Raw genomic sequence first — 24,543 nt, 5'->3', positions numbered from 1 at the left:
TTTTTGGCTTCATTCAGTCGAGTCTTGAGATCATGTAGGATTGTTTGATTTGTCACTTCTGCTTCACCGTTAAATTGTAGATGGCTAATAAAGGTGAGTTTGTGCGTAATATAAAGTTTCACACAGAACTCTCTAAATTTTTTATTATCAAATTGTCAATCATTATCGATGATGATGGTATGTGGCAATTCAAATCTACATATGATAGATTTCTGAATGAAATATTTCATCTTTTCTTCGATGTTTTGTGCCAGAGGTTCTGCTTCCATCCACTTGGTGAAATAGTCCACTGTAATGATTAAAAAATTTTTTTGATCGATCGTCAGAAGGAAGGAACTAAGTATGTTGATTCTCCACTGTGCGAATGGCCATGGTGCAATGATTGATGTCAATTGACTTATCAGTTGATGCTGTATATTGGCATACTTTTGACATGCTTCACATCTTCGACAAGCTCAGCCGCATCTTTCCTCATGGTGGGCTAGTAGTACCCCTGTCATAGAATTTTATAGGCTAGTGATTTATCCCTCAAGTGATTTTCATAAATTTTTTTGTAGACTTCTCAAAGATCATAGTCGGCTTGGTAGGTCTCAGATATTTAAGCAGTGGAAAAGAGAACAATCTTTTGTACAGTTGCCCATTCATCAACACATATTGAGAAGCCGTCCACCTTAGTCGTTTGGCTTCCAATGAATCTCCTGAAAGGATGCCATCGGTTAAGTATTGAATGATCAGATTCATCCAGCTTGGTTTATCATTTATTTGATGCACTTCATTAACCTTATCGATACTCGATTGTTCGAGATATTTGACGAACGTTCGATCAAGTAGATTGGAAGAAGTCACCAGTCGAGATAGTACATCGACATGTGCATTTTCATTTCTTGGAATGTGAGATATCTTGGAATATTTGAAGGTTTGAATGAGATCCCTCACCTTCTGAAGGTACTTCATCATGGTCGGGTCTCGAGCTTCAAATTCTCCCTTGACCTATCCGGTGATCAGTTGTGGTTGGTGAAAACCTTCAAGTTGTTTACACCAAGCTCTCTCATAATCTTCAAACTGACTAGTAAGGTTTCATATTCGGCTTGATTATTGGATGTTTTGAAGTTAAACTGAAGAGCGTATTCAGTCACAATCCCTTCAAAGTTGATGAGATGAGACTGACCTCGCTCTCTTGAGCATTGACACTCCATCAACATGTAGCACCCATATCGATTCAGGTTCGGCTTTTAGATTCTCAACCTGCTCCAACTTGTCATCATATTTATAATCAGTCTATCACTGGATACAGTACACTCGGTGATACAATCGGTCAAGATTTAAGCCTTCATTGATGGTCATGGATGATATTGTATGTCAAATTCATTGAGTTTGATCGTCCACTTTGTCATTCGATCAGAAGTATCTGATCAATATAAGATCATCTTCAAAGGCTGGTCTGTCAAAATGACTATTATGCTTGAAAGTACGATCGAAGTCATTGAGCTGATATAATCAAAGCATAGATCATCTTCTTTCACCCTCAAATATCTTATCTCGGTATTATGGAATACCTTACTGGTGTAGTAGATTGGTTGTTGAATTCAATTTTTATCCTCTCGGATAAGAACCGAACTACTACTTCCGAAGAAGTTGCTAAGAGACAGCATTTCTCCCTCCTTTGGTTTTGTGAGTACTGGGGGAGATATTAAATACATTTTCAGATCTTCGAAGGATTGTCGGTATTCATCCAATCATGAGAAGTCCATCATTTTCATAAGGTCTTAAAGAAAGGTAGACATCTTTCTGCCGACTTCGAAATGAATCAGCTAAGCACGGCAATCCTTCCATTTAGTTGCTGTATCTCCTTTTTGGAGCTAGGATGCTTCATGTCGATAATGATCTTTATCTTTTTCTAGTTAGCCTTGATTTCTTGTTGTGATATGAGAAATTCGAAAAATTTTTCGACAGTCACCTCAAATGCACACTTAGTTGGATTCAATTTCATTCGATTTCGTCGAAGTATGTTGAAGGCTTCCTTTAAGTTTCGAACATGATGTGGATCTCCGTGCTTTTCACCAGCATATCATCAACGTAGACTTTCATATTCCATCTAATTTATTGCTTGAAACTTTATTGACTAAATGTTAGTAGGTTGCACCGATATTTTTTAAACCGAATGGCATCACTTTGTAGCAGTAGATATCTTTATCAGTTGTGAAGGCTGTATTCTCTTCATCTTCAGGCACCATTTGGATTTGATTGTATCTCGAGAAAATATTCATGAAGCTCAGGAGTCTATATCCTGATGTTACATCGACTAACTGATCGATCTTCAGTAGAGGAAAGCTGTCCTTCGGACATGCTTCATTCAAATTGGTATAATCGATGCAAATCCTCCACTTTTCATTGGCTTTCCTCTCCATCATGATGTTGACTAGCCAATCTAGATAGTTGACTTTTTTTATGAAGCCCACCGCAAGAAGCTTGTCCATTTCTTCATCAATGACCTTCTATCTCTCTGGTGTAAAAGGTCTTTTCTTTTATCTCACCAATTTAGCTTTTAGATCGACATTCAACCGATGAGTTATTATTTTTGAAAGAATTTGTAGCATGTCTGCTGCCGATCAAGCAAAAATATCGGTATTAGCTCTTAATAGTTCTATCAGTTGCTTTCGCTCCGACTCAGGTAGCTGTGATTCGATTTGAATAGTTTTAGCTGGGCCATCCTCTCTCAATAGGATCAAAATCAGTTGTTCAATCAGCTTTTTTCTTTCTTCATTTTCTCTCTGGTCTAGTTTATCAACCAACAAAGGGTCTTCAAGCTTGCTGCCTTTGACTGAAATCATGAAGCAGTGTCAGGCTAGTTGTTGATCCCCTCACATCTCCCCAACTTCACTCTTTGTTGGAAATCGGACAAGAAGATGGTAAGTCAAAATAACCACTCTCAATGCATTGAGTCCTAATTATCTGAGTATGGCGTTGTAAGCTGAAGGAACTCAGATAATTATGAACGTTAAGAGAATGGTGCTTTATCATAGTTCGATTCCTGCGGTTAGAGGGAGAGTAATTTTTTTCTCCACACTGACTGCATCTCCAGTGAAGCCAATTAAAGGTATAGAGACTCTTCTGAGTCGTTCAGTCGGTAGTTGCATTTGGGAGAAAGCAGAGTAGAATAATACGTCTGTAGAGCTTTCATTATCTATAAATTTTTTTACATCATAATTTACTGTAGTTGTCGAGATGACGACAGCATCATCATAAGAAGTTTATATTCTTTGAACTTCATCATCCGAAAAAGAGATTACATTATTATATTATTGCTTTTTAGATGACTCTTCTTCAGAAGTTGCCTCCTAGTCTCTCGATCATCCAGAAATCATGTTAATGACTCCCGTCGTTGGTCGATTGTTGTTCGTTTCCTTAGGTTGAAGCTGAAGTTGTCGGTCGGTAGGAGGTTGAGTCGGGTGATCGCATCAAAATTTTTCGAGGTAGTCTCGTCGAATCAAAATTTTTATTTCATCTCTGAATTGAATACACTATTCAGTATCGTAACTATGATCATAATAGAATCGACAGTATTTTTTTTTGTCGTAGCTCCTCGATGGTGCTTTTATTGAGGGGTGGCGAAGATACTCTTCTTCCTCAATCTCCATTAAGATCTGTGCACGAGGAGCAGAGAGATGAGTGCAGGAGTCATATCTATTACCGTAATTATTCGACTTCGAACTCCGTCAGCATGGTGAAGCTCCTTTGCTATGTGATGTCGACTTGGTTCGGTCGGAGTTCTACTCTTTTATTTTTTTTTCTTCTGACCTTTTCCTTCTGATTGGCATCGATCAGTAGCACCTTCATCCATACGTATAATTTATACGTGCGCTTAAGAAGTTCAGCATATATCCGAGAGAGGATCTTATCTGGGGAATATATAAATCTGGATCCTCTCAAACCTCTCTTCATAGTCGAGATAGTCATATCTTCATTGAGGTCTTGGACCTCAAGTGTAGCGATGTTGAAATGCACCGCGAAGCTTCTCAAAGTCTCTCTTTCGTTCTGCTTGATGGAGAAGAGACTGTCGGATATTTGTGGTATTCTCCTATTGGTGCTGAAGTGAGCCATGAATGATTGCTCCAGCTGCTCGAAGAAGTGGATGCTTTCTGGCTGGAGTCTAGAATATCAGGCTCGAGCAGCTTTCCGAATTGTAACCGAAAAGCTAAGGTATAAGAAGGCATCGGTTGCTCCCTGAATCATCATGAGAGCCTTATAGCTTTCTAAGTGATCTACAAGATCAGTGAAGCTGTCATAAGGCTCCATCTGTGGCATCTTGAATCGAATCGAATCGAAATCGGTTCATCTAAGATGTGTTGGGAGAAAAGTGGAGCAGTGTGGATGCCAAGATCATTGGAGGACCCTCGACCATCCATCTGAAATTGGACGAGTCGGCGATCAATTTTTTTGAACTTATGTTCATAGTCGTCAAGCCATCACTGTTAGAAGAATGCAGGGATAGAATCCCCCAAAAAACTGGATGAGGAGTTGAGGGCGTGTATGGCCTCTTCCCCTTTTTGTCCCTATGGTGGTAAAAGAGGGAAGGGGACCATCGCTATTGTCGAGCAGCACGGTGGGAGTGTCGTGAAGATGGTGGCTTGATATGATGGAAATGTTGAGCCAATCGTCGTTTCAGAGATGGAGAAGGAGATCATCAAGAGATGCGGTGACTGTACCTGAATGGCACTGTATGCACCGTCGGCTCTTCCACTACCAGTTGCTGCTGTTACTGTTGTATTTATTGTTACCGGAGGCTGTGTACTGCCTCCGTCAGTATTTTCATCTACTGCAATGAAACAGCGAGTTATTGTGCGTCCCTTGTAACAACCAGATATAAAGAACTGGGCTCTGTCATTGGAGGTAGAGATGGCAGATCTTTCTGATGGAAAGATTGCCTGATGGAATCAGTGGAGTTGTTTTGTACTCTTGTCTTTACCATGACTGGATTTATTCTCGCCCCCCTACCTGGTGTGCCAATCTGTTATGGCCGATCTCCAAATATGCCTAAGTCCGGCAATGAGCGACCTGCAAAACAAATCCACACTAACTGAAGTTGTATCCGGCGAGGACCCTTCGATGCTTAAGTCAATGAAGAGTGGTGAACAGGATAGTTGAAAGTAGATTTCGACAGAATATTAGCTCAAAGGTTTCTTACTCTCACTGTTCTCTTACCTCTCCTTTATATAGGCAATCTAAGTGGAACTATCTGTGATGATTAGGCACATGGGGTCTCGCTTATTCCGATATTATGTGATCGTAGGGTATACAATTAATACCCACCAATAATTATGGTAAATAGCCGTTACGCACTCTTTGCGTTGGCGATTTCTGATATACTGACTGTGTGTTGGTGATATGGACGTACTAATTGTATATCAATCCTTGTAATATGGCGACTGACCATCGACTTATGACTTTGATATATCGACTGACCATCGATTATATCGATCGAGTCGTTATGGTTGACTTGAAATCATCAGAAAAGTCGATTGAAAATTACCGACTATCTGTCGGTGTACCCAGTGATAGTCGGATGTCCATATCAATGGCGTCAATAGGAAGTCGGATGATGAGTGTTCTAGATATTGTAGTTGAAACAGAACTCATTCGATGGTTTGGTTTTAATGGTTCATCACCAAATACCGATATATAGTCAGGAGGCCGATCGTGAATCGAACGGAGCAGATCTAATTATCTCAATAATATTTAATCAATTGTACCTTTTTTTTTGGAACCTGCTCAGGGATGGCAACAGATAAGGTATGACTGAGTAGGGTATTACCAATATTTACCTTGGATGAAGTGAGGTAGATGGAGCATGTCGAGTTTGATGAAATTGATTGGACAGATAAGGTCGAAAAAATTTATAATTTTTTTATGTTCAGATCATTTTTTTATCTTAAAAAAATAAAAAATTATATATATTTAAATTAGATTTGAAATCTATTCTATTGGGATTAGATCATGTACGAGGCAAAATAAACCATCACTCTTAATCGCAGAAATATTGTGAGCTATGATGCAGATGGTCAACATGCTTGCCTCCATCCTCACTCACAAATAATTCACGAACAAATAAATAAATGATTTTAATTTCATGTTTCTATATATATTTTTTAATTTTAATTCCTTGGGTCTCTCATCTAAAAGAAAAAAAAGAAGAAACCGTTTATTTGTCGGTTCTGTACTAGTATGGGCTTGATTTTGTTGCGCGAAGGCCCAATCTCTCTGTCTCTCTCTCTCTCTCTCCCTCTCTCTCTCCCCTCACGCGCAGAAGGCCCATCCGCCGAAGAAAGCAGCATAGAGAATTCTCGGATCGCCAGACTCCAGATCTATCACCACCTGCGAAGAGAGAGAAGAGAGAGGAGAGAAGAGCCAAAGGAAAGGGGCTTTTAGATGGAGGGGAAGAAGGAGGAGGAGGTGAAGGGTAGGAGGAAGGAGGCGAAGCGGAGGCACGGGTCGACCACCTTGTTCGTGATGGTGGACTACCTCTTCCTCCTCGTCTTCTTCTGTTTCCTTTGCTACTTCCTCCTCAAGATCTTGCCCGCGTTTTCTCTATTCTCCTTCACCACCTCCTAACCACAAGAATTCCATCTTTTTCCGAGGTGATAATGGCTTCTTTTAACCCCCCCCCCCCCCCCCCCCCCTTCCCCTTCCTTTTCTCTCTCTAACGTTCGAATAGTTTCAGATCATTTAGTCTTGGAAGCGCGGCGCGTGATTTGATCCCGAGCAAAACCTGTTTGTTTGAGTGAAACTGTTGAGAATATTTGTATTGTTTTTCTGCTTTTAACTTCTAAATTTGTTGCAAGATGAAATTTTTTGCGAGATGATGATCGGTAAATAAACAGATCATGATGTGGTTGGCATGGCATCTCTTGTGTTGGATAAATGATTTTGCCCATTTGTCTTTTTTTTTTTTTCTTGTTGCTGTTATGCAATTTTTCCTATTTCCATTGGCTTATGCAGTCAGCTTATTGCATAATGAAGCTCTTGATGGAAATGTAATCCGTGTGGTAATGCCGGAGAGAATGTTCAGATTTAGACTTCATTTCTTTCTCTTTCTTTTGCATGTAACTATGGTTTAATAATGTGATGGAGTTATGACTCATTTGATTTATTCTATTTCTGAATCATTCTAACATTGTTGATATAAATCTTATTCTCTCCACATCTTTTTACCCTTTTGGACTTGCCCACAGTGTTCTATACGTTGCCAGGTACTGAAAGCATGGTTGCAACCTAGGCTAGCAAGATTTTTTATTGAAAAAAATTGAATTCTTTATCTCTAAGTGTTATTGATGTATTGAAATGTTATTCTCATGAATTTTCTGGTAAAGAGTAGACGGATCCGTTGCATAATGCTGATAGAGACCCAAAGCATTGTGGGTAACATAGATGAACTTCTCTTCTTTCTCTGTTCCTGGTTAAAAGTTTAGGTTAAACTAGGTTTGGTATATATGAATGAATTTTCATTCAGTCTCTTCTTCTTGACTGTTTGTGACCAATCAATACTTGTAAGGAACAGCATTGTGTCAGGCAGGAACAGAAGGGAAAGAGAGTTTGTCACTCTTTGTTAGGTGGAATTGCTCTAGTAAAAGGCTAAAGAGTATCACAAGCATGATCAGTGGCATGTAATTCTTGCAATTGAAGAAATGTTGGTGGGTGGAGGTATAGGACAAAGGGGAGGGCCATCAGCATACTGGGATTTCTATTGTTTCTTTTAATGACCTTAAGTGGTTCTTGTTGACATTATGGTGACACTGTTTAGTCCTGGAAATGGCTGTCAATCATGGTTGATTTTGTTTCTACGGGCCCAATATATGCTACCATTCATACGTGATTCAGATGTCTAAATTATGTGAGGAATGCAAATAGTGATTATTGTTGTTGTAAGCAAAAATTGAAAAAGTAGTTCTGACCAAACATCCCTATCCTGGGTTTTCCACATGGAATCCAGAAGGCTAATGTGAAATGCATGTTTGGCCTGGTGTAGATATTAGCTTTTGCAGCGGTCGTCAGTGGCAAATTTGAACAACATCATTGATAGATATCAACAACTGCCATCAGGCACTATTGCACTAACAATATATTCTGTGTTTTTAGAATTAAGCAATTCATAAGGCATTGACATTTAACATGATTAATTCATATATTCTGTAATTGAAGGTTTGAATATTATGTCATTAAAATGATGGATGAAAATTAAATAAAAGTGGGCATTGTAGTATGATGATCAACTGTCTTTTCAAAACATCATGGCAAATATTAGAAGATTCCTACTTGATGCAGACATACTGAAATTCGAATAACTTCTGATAAAACAAATGAACCACCCTTTTTTTTGGTTAATTACACCTTGATGCAAAGTATTTATTCTGCGGCTCAATTTTGGGGCAGTTACATGCAGCTTGCACAATGGAGATGTAAAAGTTGCGGTAGGGTCAGCTGAGCAACCATTCATCAGTGAGACTACAATCTTTACTGCATTTCTGCAAAGATTTCATTAGCTTTGTGTTGTAGTGGCCTGTCACCATGTGTCATTGCATTCCCGTCAATATCTCAGGAACATCATATCTGCTCTTGCTGTAATACCCCAATGGTGGGAACTAAAACAGCCAGGCACTTCAGTTTATTCTTTCCTAGGTGTATCCTGAACTTGATGTCCATCATCGCTTGATTGGTTTTTTAGATGGTGGAACAAAAGAAGAGGAGGATGGGTGAAGAGGATTAAGCTGGGAGATGGAGGATTGCTGAAGAGCAGAATACTATTTGGTTTTGTAACAGAAGTAAATACAGAATGCTATTTGGTTTTGTAACAGAAGTATATGCAGGAATCTTCTTCTAATGCAGGGAGAAGAACGAGTAAAGGTGATGTTTAGCAACTGACATGAGGGATTTGTTTCCATCATATCAGTGCAAGAACTTCAGAATCATAGTTGAGAATAAAGTTGCAATGGTTTAAGAAGATTATGCAAAGCACTAGGATTGTAAGTGCAACTTTTAGCATAGAATGTTCATAATATATTGTAAATTTTATGCATATTCCTTTACTTTCAAGCCTCACTGGCAGCTGAAAATGTTGATGTAAAAAGCCTTGGCACAATTTTTGTGAATGATCAATCTTTCACCACCTAACACCAGGATCTGAACAGCATCTTTTTTTTCTCTCAGAGCTAGCTGGAGCTTGAGATCCAGCAATGGCTTGTTGGATACAGGGTAGCTGGGGGCTGGCTTGTTGATGAGTTTGGTTACTCATCCGGAGGATAAGCTCTACTGCTCGATGAAACATAGTTAAGAGTCCAGAGATTATTATTTGTGAAAAAGAAGCTTTCCTAATTTCAACTGAAAAATTCTTGTTTCATCATTTTTTTTTTCTTAACACCATAATAAGGTTGATTAGTAATATTAAAATTTCAGTCTATTGTGAACAGAGACATCCATCCACTATTATAATGTGAATCAAGATTCACCGTACCGGTATCTGATCTCGTATGGATAAAATTCTGTTTAATATCGATACATAATTTGATATGATATGATAATATAATATCGGTATATTTTGATATGATGTATCAGTATGAAATTAATAGGATACGATATGGATGGTACCGTATTTCATGATGTGAACTCTTAGAGTGTGCCCCTACCCTGACATTTCACTCCTGCAATTGCAGTGTAAGTAGTTTAAAGTTCCTTCTGATCTTGCTTGCCTTCAATTAAGGATTAAACTGAAAATTTTGGTAGTCAACGGTGTATATTAAGAGATGATAAATGAAGCATTTTAATCACCAAAATATCACATTAGCCTTCAACGGCTCTTGAACAGGGTCAAAGGAATATATATAAAGCATTCTAATGACCAAACTGTTGCATCAGTTTTCGGCTGTACATATGAACGAGATCTAGGGGTGGAAGAACCTCCAAAGCAAAACCTCACATACATCCCCTTTGCCATCCAGAAGTCAAGCTGCTCCAAATGTGCGGATCAGAGTTCAGCTTGCACAGCTGCCATGAAAAAAATGGCCACCATCAAATGAACTACTACTAAGAACACCTGAGTTCCAGTTCACGATTAGGACAAAACAAACTTCATAAGACAGTAAAGTGCACCGATTCTTTAGTTAAAAAGCAGTCCCAAGGTCCAATGTACTCCTTTTTTTCCGAGCCTAAGTAGCATCTCAAACTTATTTCCACTTGATTACTTCTAAACAAATGCTGGTGCACCGATAGCAAGTGTCGATGGCCAGATAATTAGCACCACCTACATTCCATAGTTCCAAGCAGAAATTCGACCTGTTACTGATGAGGTAATAATGTACAGATGATAAATGATCAAAAACCATATTGTAAAGTTTGAAAACAAATTTTAGAATGATTTGCAAAAGAAAATCCATCCCAATCAGAGTTAGTACAGGCCATTAAAAATGTGTGCAGTGATCATCAAGCACTACAACTGACATCCTAGATTGGTAGTCTGCGTTCCCAACATAAATGGGGACTATTGAAAGGTTTCAACATAACAAAACAATACCGCATACAATGCAAACCACAATTCTGAAGTTGGACCAGTTTGCTTTCAATATTGCATCATTAAGCTAACCAGGACCAACTTTAGGAATGTCATAATGCTCACTGAGATTTGCCAGATACTCATTGAATCCCTGAATCCGGTCACGATGTGATTTGTTTGCAGTCTTTGCCCGCTTATGCATGTTGATTTTCTCCCTCTGTTCTATATACCGTCTCTCGGCTGGTGTAAGGTGATCATCATAAGCAGGTGTATGTCCATCCCCGAGCTTGTCAGCTTCCGTCATGTCTTCGGTAGGATCAGTTGATACTCCTGAACTTCCACCTGAAAAGTCACAAACATGGGGAAAATGTTGCCAGGTCATTTAGCAAAGACATTAGGCAGTAGAAGTACAGCAAATCAGCAGCAATTGGCCTCATGGAGTGTAAAACAGTGGAAATCCATCCATATTTGATTTTGATTTGCAAATCCATTGTTGTCATTTTGCCTTTGATAAACTATGAAGAAAAGAAAATGTCATATTAGTTCCCTTAAAGAGATTCTAATATGTACAAAATAGTAATAGCCAACCTGCTGGAGGCTCATGTTTCTCAATTTGGGACTCGCGGTCTTGATCATGCTTGTGCTTCTTTTTCTTCTTTATCCCACCTGTCTTGACATCTAATGCTTTTCCTTTCAGCTTAAGCTTCCCACTGACAACATTCTCATATGCAGACATTTACCTACTAAAAGGAAGAACAAGAAATTCAACCTAATAGATAATACTATGCTGTGAATATAATAGAATGCAAAGTACATAACATGAAATAAAACTATAGGAATGACATGACAAATGAAAAAGAGATTCCAACCATCAAGATTCATATTCTTCTTATTTTTATATATCTTTACTTAACCTATCTCCTATTGAGCTTCCATGTTGACTTCCAACGAGAAGAGCTTCCACAGTTTCCAGAAAGCGTAATTAGAAACTCCAACAATTACTTGTTTACAAGAACATAAAACATATGCAAAAGAATATCATCATTTCTACAAGAAGGGTAAAGAATATCTAATGAATGGTAGGTTCACATGATGGATTCAATGGGGAAGGAGTATGTGATGGAAGGTTATGCTCTCATAAAATGGTTAGGTGTCCCGATGAATAGACATACTTCTTAGCTTATTTACTTTCTTGCTTCTCTCTCTAAAAAATTCATAAATTATTAAAAGGATGCATTAACTAAAGAAAAGTGAATTCTTACAAAGACATCCCGTTGGTCTATCGAATATTCAAATAGGGAAAAGAATATCTAATGAATGGTAGGTGCACAACTTCACATTATGGATTCAATAGTGAAGGGGTATGTGATGGAAGGTTAGATCTCATAAACTGGTTAAGTGTTTGTTTGAATGAACATACTTCTTAGCTTATTTAATTTTATCTAATTCTCTTGATTCTCTCTCTAAAATATTCATATAAATGTGCACCAATGCATAAGACTCCTGCTGCTGTGACGTCTAGGAAGGGTCAAATGTATGCAACCTTATGCTAAGTGTGGAAAAGAAGTATTTGTGTTTCAAACCTATGACAACCAAGTCATGATGGAGCAATCTAACCATTACACCAAGGCCCGCCCCCTCCCTCCCTCTCGCTCTAAAATACTCTTAAATTATTAAAATGGCTGTATTCACTACAGAAGAGTCAATTCTTACAAATAATTTCATGTAGACTACCAACTTCTAATTCTGCACTCTTGTGTATCTTTGTTTGTAGTCTATTCCTATGCATGCAGATGTGGCAAAAGGAGGGAATATCTATCATTATTTTGTATGACATACACAATATTGCAGGACAACCTTTAAGTAACAGGCCACAATCAAATAAGTAGCCCAAGTAGTAGGAGGCCCTTGAGCACCCAACCATGCAACCAGGTCCTAACCATAGTGTCAGAGTAGCTAAGTTACTTAGAACCCTTGAAAGCAACAGGCACTTAAGTGGTACCACCTTTGACAACATTTTATAAAATTAAAGTGGTCTCCAAGTCTCTACTGATGATTTGATCAACATAAGTTCCTTGAGAGGGATGGTTTCCAGCAAAACATTCTAAGATGATTATAAAGAATTGTAGTTACTATTTATAATTACCCTTGATGGCTAAGAAGAAGGAAAGCTCTATCAAGCAAGAAGAAAACTCAAGTCCTAGAGTAAGAGTTTGGTTGTGGAATGGGGAAATGACTCTCTAAGAAATTATAATAGACAAGTGCTTAAGAAGTTGGTGCAGGAGAAGGTTCCTATAAAGAAGCAAGTGCAACAACCTAAGGTACAAGTTTCACGCTACTAAAGAATAGGATCATTCTTATTTATAAGTAAACATTGCCTAGCATACATAAACAATAAACATCAATTCTTGTCCCATCTATCTACCTTCAGCTTTGCGATCTAATAGTCATTCCTTGCTCTTACTTATATTTACTACACATTCATCACAAAATCCTCAAGTCTACCACATTCATCTTGTTTGCTCGGACCTTCTTTATTGCCCAAGATCCCAAACTATATAACCATGCAAATCTTATTGGCAGCTTTTATAGAATGTTTTTCCTAAAATTAATAAGGAATAGGTCAGTAATGTAACATCCCAAAAATCACTTCTCTAATTTACCTACCTAATACTAATTCTGCTAACTATCTCTTCATCAATCTTCCATTATTAGATACAATGGATTTTTAGTTTGATAAAATAATAACGCCGTGTTATATCTAGACAATCAATTTTGACGAAGGTCTTATTTTCATTTCTACCCAATACAAGCGACAAGGATATATCTAAACAACAAACAATTGATAAGTGACCAGCATATGTGACACATGTATACCAATGCCACTATATCAATGCATATTTATCCCAAAAACAAACCCTTTCTTTCCCCAGCACATGTTTGCATTTCTGATTGTCAAAACCGTTGTTATGTAATCGCACTCTCAGGCCCCTAACCTTTACATTAGAAAATCCTCTCCTAATCTTTCCCCCTATTGTTACTCATATCTCTCACTGAACAGGTCCCTCATCCTAATAACACAATCTACTTGAAGTGTACTGGAATTCTTTGCTTATACCATGGTTTTCTAGTGTAGACCATAGAGGTTTTCTTTATTTTTGTTGGGATGGAAATACTATTTTTGCTCTTGATGGAAGCACATTTTTCCCCTTTTTAACTCCTACACATGTTCTCTCTCATGCTATAGCTTCAACATCCCACTACTTGGTGACTTCAGACTCGAAAGAATGTCAACGTCATCATCTTCTTTTTGAGAGTGACAATTAATATGTATGTGACATATCACAGGTGGATGTCACTAACTGAGACTGTTGAGTCCTCTCTACTCCAGCTTCATTTGATCCCACGTACCTCTTCCTTCTATCCTCTGCTTCCCTAGTTGTTCATGCAACATTTTTATGAGCCTCTTTCTTTAATAGGGCCGTTCCTCCTACATTACCTCTCAAGTGACCAAGTATCACTGACACTCATCAAGATCATGCAATCCTTGGGCCCTTCTAATATCCAATCAGCTCTACCCCTTTTGAGCTCTTTCTAAATCCATCCTAATATCCCTCCAACCATGAGTTCCTTGGACTTACTATGTCTTTTAAGGTCAGTAACCGACCAAGGATTCACCCAATGTCACCTTCTCTAATGCACACCATTAATAGCATATCCTATTTCACCAACATGATAGTCTTGTAATCCCCTCCATATCCCAATTCCAAGCACACATTGCATCTTAATTTTTACTAAAACATATATAAAGTAATGTTATTTCTACCATCAACTCAAAGTGAAAGTCTTTAAACACTCTTGCTATTTCTTCAATCTAGATGTTGCCTTCTCTCGTGAATAACTTATGGGCACCATCAAAGTACATCATTGACTCAATCAATCATGTATTTTCATTATTGTTTTTTTACCAGTTAACGCCAAAACAAGGTCCATTCAAAACTCTTTCCATTACATGCACGCCGCTCCATCATATTACTACATCATGTTACTTGCTGAGTTGTTTCTTCAACTTGATCATCTCCTACGCCAATCTTATTATCCTATTCTCTTTTTCTGAACAACTGAAACCAGTATGCAATTCCATTTATCTTACAAAAGATATGGCAGACGCATCAGCCAATACAACTGATCAAAATTCCATTCATGGACCCCAAATTCACAATGTCACACTGTTTGAACATGCACAATAACATAGCCAAAATCCTGGCCAATCTTGCACCCAAAATTCAGATATTGATCATTTTCATCACTAGTTCTTGTTCCATCCATCGGATATCTCTCTAGTGCGCCTCTCTGGCAAGTGGCCCCTTTCTAAAATAATCACTTGCTCTTCACTATTCTCATACCTTGTTCTTAATTGGGTTGGAAATCCGTACTAATCGACATCAAACTACAGGGTTCCTCATTTTTCTTGAGAAGTCCCTTTCCCTAAACGAGCAAGAAGCAAGAAATTATACGACAATAGAGCGTTAATGCAAGTCATCAATTATTTCACAAATCCAGTTAAATTTTTCATCGATTAGTTTCTTGCGAACTTCTAATCATCGATTACTCAAAGTGAAAGACGGATGTAGAGAAAGAAAGAACCGCACCGGGTTCGGTGGCCGGCAGACGCCGCTGGATGGAGGTGCGGTGGACGAACTCACAGTGAAAAGACGGATGTATAAATAGAAAGAATCGTACCGCGTTCGCTGGCCGGCAGGCGCCGCCGGGAATGGAGGTGCGGCGGACGGTGGAGCGTCGAGGAAGAAGCTTGGTTCCCCGGAACCTGGACCGTGGAATCGCCGAGATAGGAGAGATCGAGAGAAAGCCCCAATTCTCGGCCCCCTGATTCGATGGGTATTCTTGTACAACCAAAACCGTTCGGTTCGTGCGAACCTGGTAGGTTTTCGGGTTTTATCAAACCGGCGCGTTCGAACCCATTTTCCAAACCATGGTGGCCTTTAGATCCATTCTTCTATGGATAAAAAATTTAACTAAATATTTATATTTTTTAGATAAATATTTTTTAAATAATATTTAGATAAAAAATAATTTATTCATATATATATATATATATATATATATATATATATATATATATATATATATATATATATATATATGGTGGCCTTTAGATCCATTCTTCTATGGATAAAAAATTTAACTAAATATTTATATTTTTTAGATAAATATTTTTTAAATAATATTTAGATAAAAAATAATTTATTCATATATATATATATATATATATATATATATATATATATATATATATATATATATATATGAGAAGGTAGCTTCGAAATATATTATCCATATTTTTTCATTATTATTTTATTAAATAATTTTTTAAAATTTATCCATATTTTCTACAATATCCTTTGTACTTTTTAGATTTGAAAAAAAGTAAATAACTAAATTATTGGATATTAAATGATGAAGATATTAAAAATAAAAATAAAATATTTTAAAAATAAAATATTTATTTTAATAACTGATTGAAAAATAATTTATCCATCTTCTAGATGAGTAAAATTTTTCTCTATTTCATAGATAAATACTATCCATAAAAGATAACTTATCCATCTTAAAAAATATAAAAATATAAATAAATTGATAAATTTTTTTATGATATTTATTCATAAAAAAATTAGCAAAAAAATGGTATCCAAATCTTTATTCTCCCTGTTATTTCCCTCTTTTTTTGTTTTTTTTTTTTTCCAGCTTGGGCTCGAATTAATGGTTTCATTGCACTTCGTGAATGGCTTCAGCAAGTGGCTTCACTCATTAATAAAAATAATATCTTTATCCGTATTGGCTGAACTTTAGTCCAACTTGCAGAAGCTTTGTCATCCACTCATCAATTTGCTCAGCAATTAACAAAAACTAATTGACAAAAAAGTTTCATAGATTAAAAAGATATCCACAAAAGATAAGATGGATCGGTATTTAATAAATTTATGGCATGACCGTTCTCAGCCACCAATCGTGCAAACAATAGGTTGATTCAATAAAGCCTAAGATTATTCATAGCCACTTGACATTTATATCACTGCAATTTGTCTACCACAGACCATGCTCCATTGGATAATGGAATGCAACAACTCAGGTACCATTTTATTTCCAAATGAATAGCAGATAATATATGCATTATGCTAAACATAATTTTTGTACTAGGCAAAATTATTATCTGTACAAATGTTTAACACGAGGTTAAGAGATAATATGTAACAAAGTGTTCTCTCTGCCAGGTACTCTAAGAGCTGTCTGCCGCAACAGTAAGGATCTTTGCTCGGATTTAGGAGCTGAACTGCCGCATTTGCAGGGATCCTTTCTTGGGTATCATAGCAGTTGAACTGCTGCTATGGCAGGAATCTTTTCTCGAAGCTTCTGTGTCAGTGCCACTCGAACAGTCATGACCCCAGCAGCTGGGCCCGAAAGTCGAATTTTCACAATTGGCTTCTCAATGCCTACGAGCTCAAGCTCACCACCACCAGTTCCGCTGAGGTATGGCCTGATCTCATCAAGTACCTGATATGGGGCAAAAGATGAGCATCAAAATTTTAGCTTCCACATCATTAATTGATTCACGAATAATAAAGGAGCAATGTGCCTACGCCACGTAGGCTCTGAGGACTTAAAAGGCGGTGAAGTGCACAAAATTGTGCAGATAGAGTCTGTAAATACCCCTAGGGATTTTGATGCAGGTGAAGATTATTTACCTTTTGTTAAGCATTAATATAACTAATGATATAGATAATAATTACATTTTATCAGAGCGAGGACAGGAAAAAAAATTGAAAGTTAATGCATGTGCAAGACAATAAGGAAAATCAAATTGATATGGCATGAGAATCTATGCTGTGTAAGAATTTGAAATATAAGTGTCCTGCCATGCGTAGGAATAGAGTGATTATCTGGGTCTAACAAAAATCTTGTAATCAAAACTTATTTGATGTAAATATATTATGTTGATGTTAACAAGCACATCCTGACATTCAGCCCCTTTTTTTATTTTTTTATTTTTTCCAAGGGTGAAGGCTCAAATATTTTTGTGGCCAAGGTACTTTTGTTATAAACTTTTGCTGGACACATTTTTTTGATGAACTTTATTGGATATTTTTGGTTCATTAACAGGGCACGGTATGTCTGAAGACCATGTCCTGTAAATTTCTGAGTAGAGGCTACCTGACAAATAAGAATTCATTTTCTGTATGAATGCCAAAAACACCATGCCTATGCATCAAATTAATTTGCACTGGTACTTCATACTACATAGCAAATGTATGTCTGAAGATCTTGTCCTGAATATGATTCCTAAAACTTCTCTCTTTTTTATAGGTTTGATTTATAATGTAAAACTTGAATCCTATATATTGACATGGCTGGTCACGGGAATTGAGGAAAACGCTTGATTCAACCACTTATGACAAAAGCCAGACCCACACCATCTCCCTAACATGTAGGACTCATATGGGGTGGAGGCCACGTGTCAACATGAGTGTACGGCCACACCAGCTCAGTGCAGTTAAAAGTGGCCGAAAAATTTTGCATGGGAATTATTATTTGTTAACAAGTAACTAATTCAGAATTTTGAAGTCTTTTTTTTTTTTGTGCATTTTATGTCAGGATTAGTATTATTGACACTTTGAAAATAGATCCTTCTTCAAGATCTGCAGCATGTTTCAATTAACCCAATTTAAGAAGTATGTACTGCAAATAATGGAAATTGGATGGCAATATAAATCATGACTACCTCATACAATTGGTATTGCATATCTAGACTCTATTCACACCTAGTGAGTTATACCTAACCCATCTCTTAATTTTGAATCTACAAGAAACAAAAAGAGATACCAGACATCAGTGAAAGCACTTGCCACTTCCCTCAGCGATAATGGTGGGCCCCACCACAAACAAAAAGAAGGGATAGAACTAAGAAGACAAAAGTACAGCAATTCCCCAGCCATCAGTCAGCCAGCGAAAAAGAGACTCTCACAACACCAGTACACCACAAGTATACATTGAAAGAAAATGAAAAGCAAATTATGGAAGGCAGTAATTATTTCAAAGAAACATAATTGTAAAGAAAGAATTGCTAACATGTAAATGTTACCTTCTCGATGTTTTCAGCATTCAGCTCAAGCCCTGTTTCCTCATCAGTGATGGGTTCAACTGCAACTATTTCTGGAATTTTCTCTATCAACCGCTGCTCGATGCCCATCTTCATTGTCATTACAGAACTCGGACATGACCCACATGCTCCTTGTAATTTCAATCTTACAACATTTTCATCAATCTCATGTAGTGCCACATTTCCTCCATCTGCAATAAGATATGGCCGCACTTCATCTAAAACTGACTCAACATTTTCCGCAGTTAGTGGTAATTCCACTACTGGATCAGGAGTAGCAATAGCTTTGACCGCTGCAGCAAAGAAAAAAAGAAGAATGATATCAAAACTTTATTCAGGGAAAAAAAAAACCCAGTATATATTATAACAGCCTTGTGAAAACATTGCCACAAGCATCCTTTGTCGCCCATGCTGAAAGTTGAGTTGTTTGCTAATTGGAAGGTGCTTGCTTGAAAACTTGGGTTCAGTTTCAGTTCCATACAAAATCAATAACAGTTTTAAGGGTTTCAAGTCTCTTCAAAGCATGCTTCTTAGCATACCTCGTTAAAGATAGGAAAATTGGATTTTGCCAGAAAATCAAACATATTAGGTTCATTTTTTGAATTCCACTCTAGGAATCTGAATACAATATCCACTTGACCCTGAAAAACCATGGTCCCAACTCTCCCGTCTCTCTTTCCTTGACATACACAGGGTGAGAGTTCAGCTCTTTCATGTTGGATAGAACTATAGAGAGTGTCGTTCTGCAGTAGATGACTTGAATTCTTATTTATCACCGTATAAATTCACTTATTTTTCTTTCTGTTGACAACACACCTTTTTTCATGCTCTTGATGAGGTGGGGAAACTTTCTTACAGTATTTTAAAGGTGGTTGCACCACGTTTGGCAGCCATGGGACTGCATATTGCCTAGTGAAAGACAGATATATAGAAAAATAAATAGAAAATCAGAAATAAACTAAAGGAGCTAAAGAAAAAAAAGGGTAAATAAAGAAATTTCTTATATATCCATTTGAAGACCTAGTAAGTGTAACAAGGACATGCTAACTAGTTACATCAAAAAAATCAATAATATTATCCAATAATATTTATTAATAAAAAAAGCCCATAACTTAAATTACTGCAACAAGCAAATCTACCCAATGACACAATATCTTAAAAAAAAAAAAAAACAGTAAAAAGAAATCAATCGAATTTACAGTCTGTAGCTAAGATGTTTGGATACTTATGAGAAAGACATGGGGGTTATAATTTGTTTGGCCAACACACCTAATGCCCCAATCTAGCCCAAAACATATCATCCAAGACCCTTCTACACTACCTAGACCTAAATGAGCTGCTCACGTACCTGCCAGACCATTGGCCCATACATAGTTGGGCCTCAGGTAGGGTGGTCAAGGGACTACCAACCAGGCAATTCAAGTGCCTGCTCCTTAAAACAGTACTTTCTTCTCCTCTTTTCTCACTTTGGTTTCAATGAATCATTACTGCATCTCAGAGGAGTGGAACAACAATTATTTAGGTGCTTAAGGCTAGTAACTACTTCAGAAACCTTACACTCCTAGCTTTGTCCAACCACTGCTCATAACACCAAGAGATCTTGGTTCTTTCTTAACCATAACTATAAGCAGCATTTCTTTGTCCCATTGTTATATACCCTAGCTTGTCATTTAGTCCTATGTCTAGAGGATCTTCAAGAAAGATGCTCACCCTTGAGTTTGGATTCTTTCTGTCCATTTCTCTATTACTTTCTATGCTACGCGACTCCCATTGGTCCACATCAAAGCCATGTTTTTTTGTTGGCCCCACCAGCCTCCTATCTAACGCTAGCAAATGGGATCTTTCTCCTGTTAAAACTGAGAAAAAAATTAAATAAAAAAGAAATGAGACAAGGCGACAGCTACCTCTCGATCAACGATCATCCTCCTCTGGCTCCCTCTCAATCTCTATCAAAGTCTCAGGTTGCCTTACCCAAGATCATGAAGCCTATAGGTGCTTTGAGCAGTATCCAGTGAGGATGGTTCAGTGAGGTCTTCGACAAGGAGACGTAGGCCACTAGCAACCATGCCTGCTCTCCTCCTTGAATCACCTTTTTAGAAGATTTAGATTTAGATCTGTCCCTCTCCTCCCCTTCACCTCAGCCACCCCTCTTCCCTTCGCCCCCTTGCTAGACTTGAACCATAACCCCAAGCCTAGCTACGATCCCTCCTAGATCTTCACCTCTATGAGAGATCAGTTCTACCTCAGTGCCCCTAACAATCCCTCCCTCAATGCCACCCTCTCCCACCTCCGCCTCCGCTCGCCAAGTCTCATTCTCCATACACTTTGCCACTACCACCAACTAACCATCTCCATGCCCTTCACCCCACACTTCTGTGGCTCTGCCTTTGCCTTCGCTTCTTTGTCTAGTCCAGCCACCAACCCTACCATTGCGACCCTTGCACCACCTACAATGCCTCGTCGTCTTCCGTCTTCCATCTTCCGCCTCCATGAGTCCCACATCACCAGCTATGACATTGTTGGCAAACCCAATCTTACCCTCTAGCTTCCCGACCACATATGCTTCCATGCCCTCTACCTTGATGCCTTCTCCTACCATGTCCTCCCCAATTCCCTCATCAAGGCCTCCACCTTTGACTTCACTAACTCCATCTTCATCCATGTGGCCACCCATGGCCTTGTCCAACCCATCACTACATGCATCAATGAAGATCCTTTGCTACTGGAGCTGCCCTCAACCACGCTGATGCCTACCTCTGCCACCTCAAAAGCTCCCACATTTCCGACTACTCGGTGCCGATAGTTGGATGGTGGCAGTGGAGGATGAACGGTGATCAAAGAGGTGGACGTGGAAGGAGCCACCCTCAAGTCCATGTCGTGCTCTCACCCTCCTTGTCCTCCTTGTTTCTTTTTTACTTTTTTCAATTTTCTTCATGGGGGAAAGGATCCTATATGCAAGCATTAGATAGGAGGCTGGTGGGGCCTGACAAAGAAACGTGGCTTTGACATGGACCAATAAGAGTTGCAAATCATAGAAAGTAATAGGAAAATAGGCATAGAGAATCCACACTCCTTGCCCTCACTAATTAGGTTGGAGACCTATCTTAACAAAGGGAATGAATCAAATAGAACAAATCCAATATCTACTCCAAAAATTTCTCAAGAACAAAATGGACATGAAGTGAAGGTACCATTTCATAGGACTCTTCATCACTTAATACTATGATGACACAGCTTGTAAGTCTACTTCAATGAATTGATTCCAACTCCATGTTTTTCTACTTACACTTATCCACCACAACACCTATGCTCATTTTTTGGTGCATCCATCTTTTGCTTTGTCCACCATGTCAATCCAAATAGTAAAACCCAAACTACTACCATTTGAAGATATGGAGAGTGCAATTAGGTTTTATACGCATGCAATGATTGGACACTATGGACATGTGCCATCTTGCCCATAATCAAGACCACCGGTTGAGTAGATTCTTATCTATTATCGCTACTTCTTCGTGTTAGACACATGTCTTTCTGTCCAACCCAAATGGATATTAAAAAAAGAAAATAAATAAATAAAGCATCACACCATACTTCTAAACTATTAGTTTTACATAATCCACTCGCTGTTCCACATCATATGATTTATGTAATTAACCTCTAAGAGCGTTCTACTTAAAAGCAATCCATTGTAAGTTGTAACTCCAACTTTAAATTGATTCTCCGACAGCATGTATTACTAGTAGCTACTAGCCGGTTATGAAAGACAAGCACAGAAACCAGAATTATGGAACTAGCAAAATCGTCTGCCACCCAATCGAGAGAATTAGACATCCTCCCTTCCACATCTCCTGACAAACAGTATGTTTCCGATGCAATAAAAAGGCAATATATCCAAATCAAAAACAATCCATAAATTAATCTATCTTGCAAAAATTGAATCCTGATAGAGGACTACAGTGTTTCTTGTAAGATTAGAAACAGAGAAGAAGCCCCCCAACGCCCTAGTTTATAAAATGAATAAAGTCCAACAATCTAAAGACCAGACATGAACTGAAGTAAAAGGCTCACCGTGCCACGTTCTGGATCTGGAAACCCTCCGAAGAGCGGAACGTGGTGAAGAAGTCCCGAGTCTACAAATCCTGATTCCCCTGAAGCCCGAATCCTGCGAGTTATAGAACAAAATACGAAACAAAATTAGGTTAAAGAGATTACTAGAAATTCTCCTAGGAATCAAGGGGGCGAGAGAGAGACCTTGAAGGAGAGAGGTCGGAGGGCAAAGAAGCCACAGGGAGGAGCAGAGTTATAGGAGGAGGAGGAGGAGGAGGCTGCTTCTGGGGGCCGCTGAGACCGGCAGCAAGAAGGACAAGGATTTAACGCCACCGATTGCATCATTAGAAGCTCTCGATTTCTCGATCTTCCTTGCCGTCAGGTATCTCTCCAGGGAAGGAGGCAGGGTTGGACGAGTTATTCGGCACGCTACAACCACGATACCCAGGAGGGACTCGAAATCGCCGTCCAACCCTATCGGCCAGAAAATATGTAGGTTATAGAGCCACTATCCCATATTCTAGGCGGTTCCCTTCTCTAATTCCTAGCCTCCTGGGAGCCCAGCTGGTTTGGAACGTTACCTGATCATTAAAAAAAGAAAAGAAAAGAAAAGAAAAACGTATGGCACGAAGTGAGCCGAGATTTCGCGAGACTGCTCTCTTTCGTGCTTCGCTTTCTGCTGGACATTGCTGCTCTTTTTTTTAATCTAATTTTTAACAAAAATAATTTTTTAAAAAATACGTGATACTTCAAAAAATAATTTTAACATATTTAAGGTTTTATTTTTTTTCGAAAAGAGAACCATATTACGAAAGATATAAGACATGCATACAAAACCAAGTATATGGGCTCTGACATAATTGGAGGCCCACCAAAACAAACATACGTCATATCAGGCCCAGAAAACACAGGAGAACGAGCGGGCCATGGTGCTAGAACCAAAAAACGAAGACAAACCTGGCAGAACATACCCAGAAACAAAAACAGTATACAACGAGTTCCATAGAAATATTAACCGAAACACGTGATGCAAAAGTAGGACCAAACCAGCATCATGTCGTAGAAAAGCATGGAAGGAAAAACAAATTTGCCAATATTGAGATCCTTGCTCGGAAAAAGGACAATTTTTTGTAAATTTAGTTGATCATAAAAAAAAATGACATAATGATATATTTAATAGAGATTTACATATATGAAAAAATTATATAAAATATTCGTTGTATCTTTAAAAAGGAAAAAAAAAACTACGATTTCTAATCAATGGGAATTGAACTTTTTCATATCCCATACAATTTTTTTTAATAAATATGACAATCTTATTCCCAATAAACCACTAAATAATAACAAAAAAATATTTTTTAAATATATAATTATTATATAAGATATTATATAACAATATGATAGTTATAATTAAATAATTGATAATAACATATTAATTCTAATACAATTAGATTACAATAAATTTGAATTTAATTTAATATATATATATATATATTTTGATATTTTAATATATATTTAATATTTTTAATATAATATATATTATTATTATTTTAATATAATATATATTATTATTTTAAGATGATCATAACTACTTTTTAGCTGGGAAATTTCAATCTGGTTGACCATATTCTCTTTCCTCTTGACTTCCGCAATTTATAAAGGGACTGTAACATCAAACTTTTTTTTTAAAATTCTTTTCTGGTACAGTATCAGCTCTTTCTGTGTATATTTTGCTTACAATGAATATGCTGATTGGGCCAAAAATACCAAAACTTACCTT

General features: G+C 37.7%; 2 protein-coding genes and 1 long non-coding RNA gene across 6 annotated transcripts; 1 reads left to right on the top strand and 2 right to left on the bottom strand.

Moving 5' to 3' along the window:
• Nucleotides 1-6,263: 6,263 nt before the first annotated feature.
• Nucleotides 6,264-6,939, top strand: LOC105038418 (uncharacterized). The gene is made up of 2 exons (XR_830727.4): nucleotides 6,264-6,635; nucleotides 6,719-6,939. It is a non-coding gene; the product is annotated as an uncharacterized lncRNA (long non-coding RNA).
• A 3,435-nt stretch (nucleotides 6,940-10,374) lies between these two features.
• LOC105038417 (uncharacterized) lies at nucleotides 10,375-15,470 on the bottom strand. 4 transcript variants are annotated; one of them, XM_010914229.4, is made up of 3 exons: nucleotides 15,284-15,470; nucleotides 11,129-11,283; nucleotides 10,375-10,882 (listed from the first exon to the last, which is right to left on the bottom strand). In XM_010914229.4, exons 2-3 carry the CDS (start codon nucleotides 11,274-11,276, stop codon nucleotides 10,626-10,628), a joined length of 405 nt encoding a protein of 134 aa, XP_010912531.1. In that variant the 5' UTR covers nucleotides 11,277-11,283; nucleotides 15,284-15,470; the 3' UTR covers nucleotides 10,375-10,625. The 4 variants fall into 4 exon arrangements, with proteins under 4 accessions (XP_010912531.1, XP_010912529.1, XP_010912530.1 ...); XM_010914227.3 differs by having other exon boundaries at nucleotides 15,193-15,425; XM_010914228.3 differs by having other exon boundaries at nucleotides 11,129-11,280; nucleotides 15,193-15,425.
• Nucleotides 15,471-16,678: 1,208 nt separating this feature from the next.
• On the bottom strand, nucleotides 16,679-23,353 carry LOC105038416 (nifU-like protein 2, chloroplastic). Its single transcript, XM_010914226.4, has 4 exons — nucleotides 22,968-23,353; nucleotides 22,785-22,878; nucleotides 18,699-19,009; nucleotides 16,679-17,113 (listed from the first exon to the last, which is right to left on the bottom strand). Exons 1-4 carry the CDS (start codon nucleotides 23,106-23,108, stop codon nucleotides 16,925-16,927), a joined length of 735 nt encoding a protein of 244 aa, XP_010912528.1. The 5' UTR covers nucleotides 23,109-23,353; the 3' UTR covers nucleotides 16,679-16,924.
• Nucleotides 23,354-24,543: the final 1,190 nt, after the last annotated feature.

Source organism: Elaeis guineensis, chromosome 1, assembly GCF_000442705.2.
Source record: "Elaeis guineensis isolate ETL-2024a chromosome 1, EG11, whole genome shotgun sequence".
NCBI lineage: Eukaryota > Viridiplantae > Streptophyta > Magnoliopsida > Arecales > Arecaceae > Elaeis > Elaeis guineensis.
Note: the sequence above shows the minus strand (reverse complement) of the source record. Positions and strands in the feature narration are given on the sequence as shown.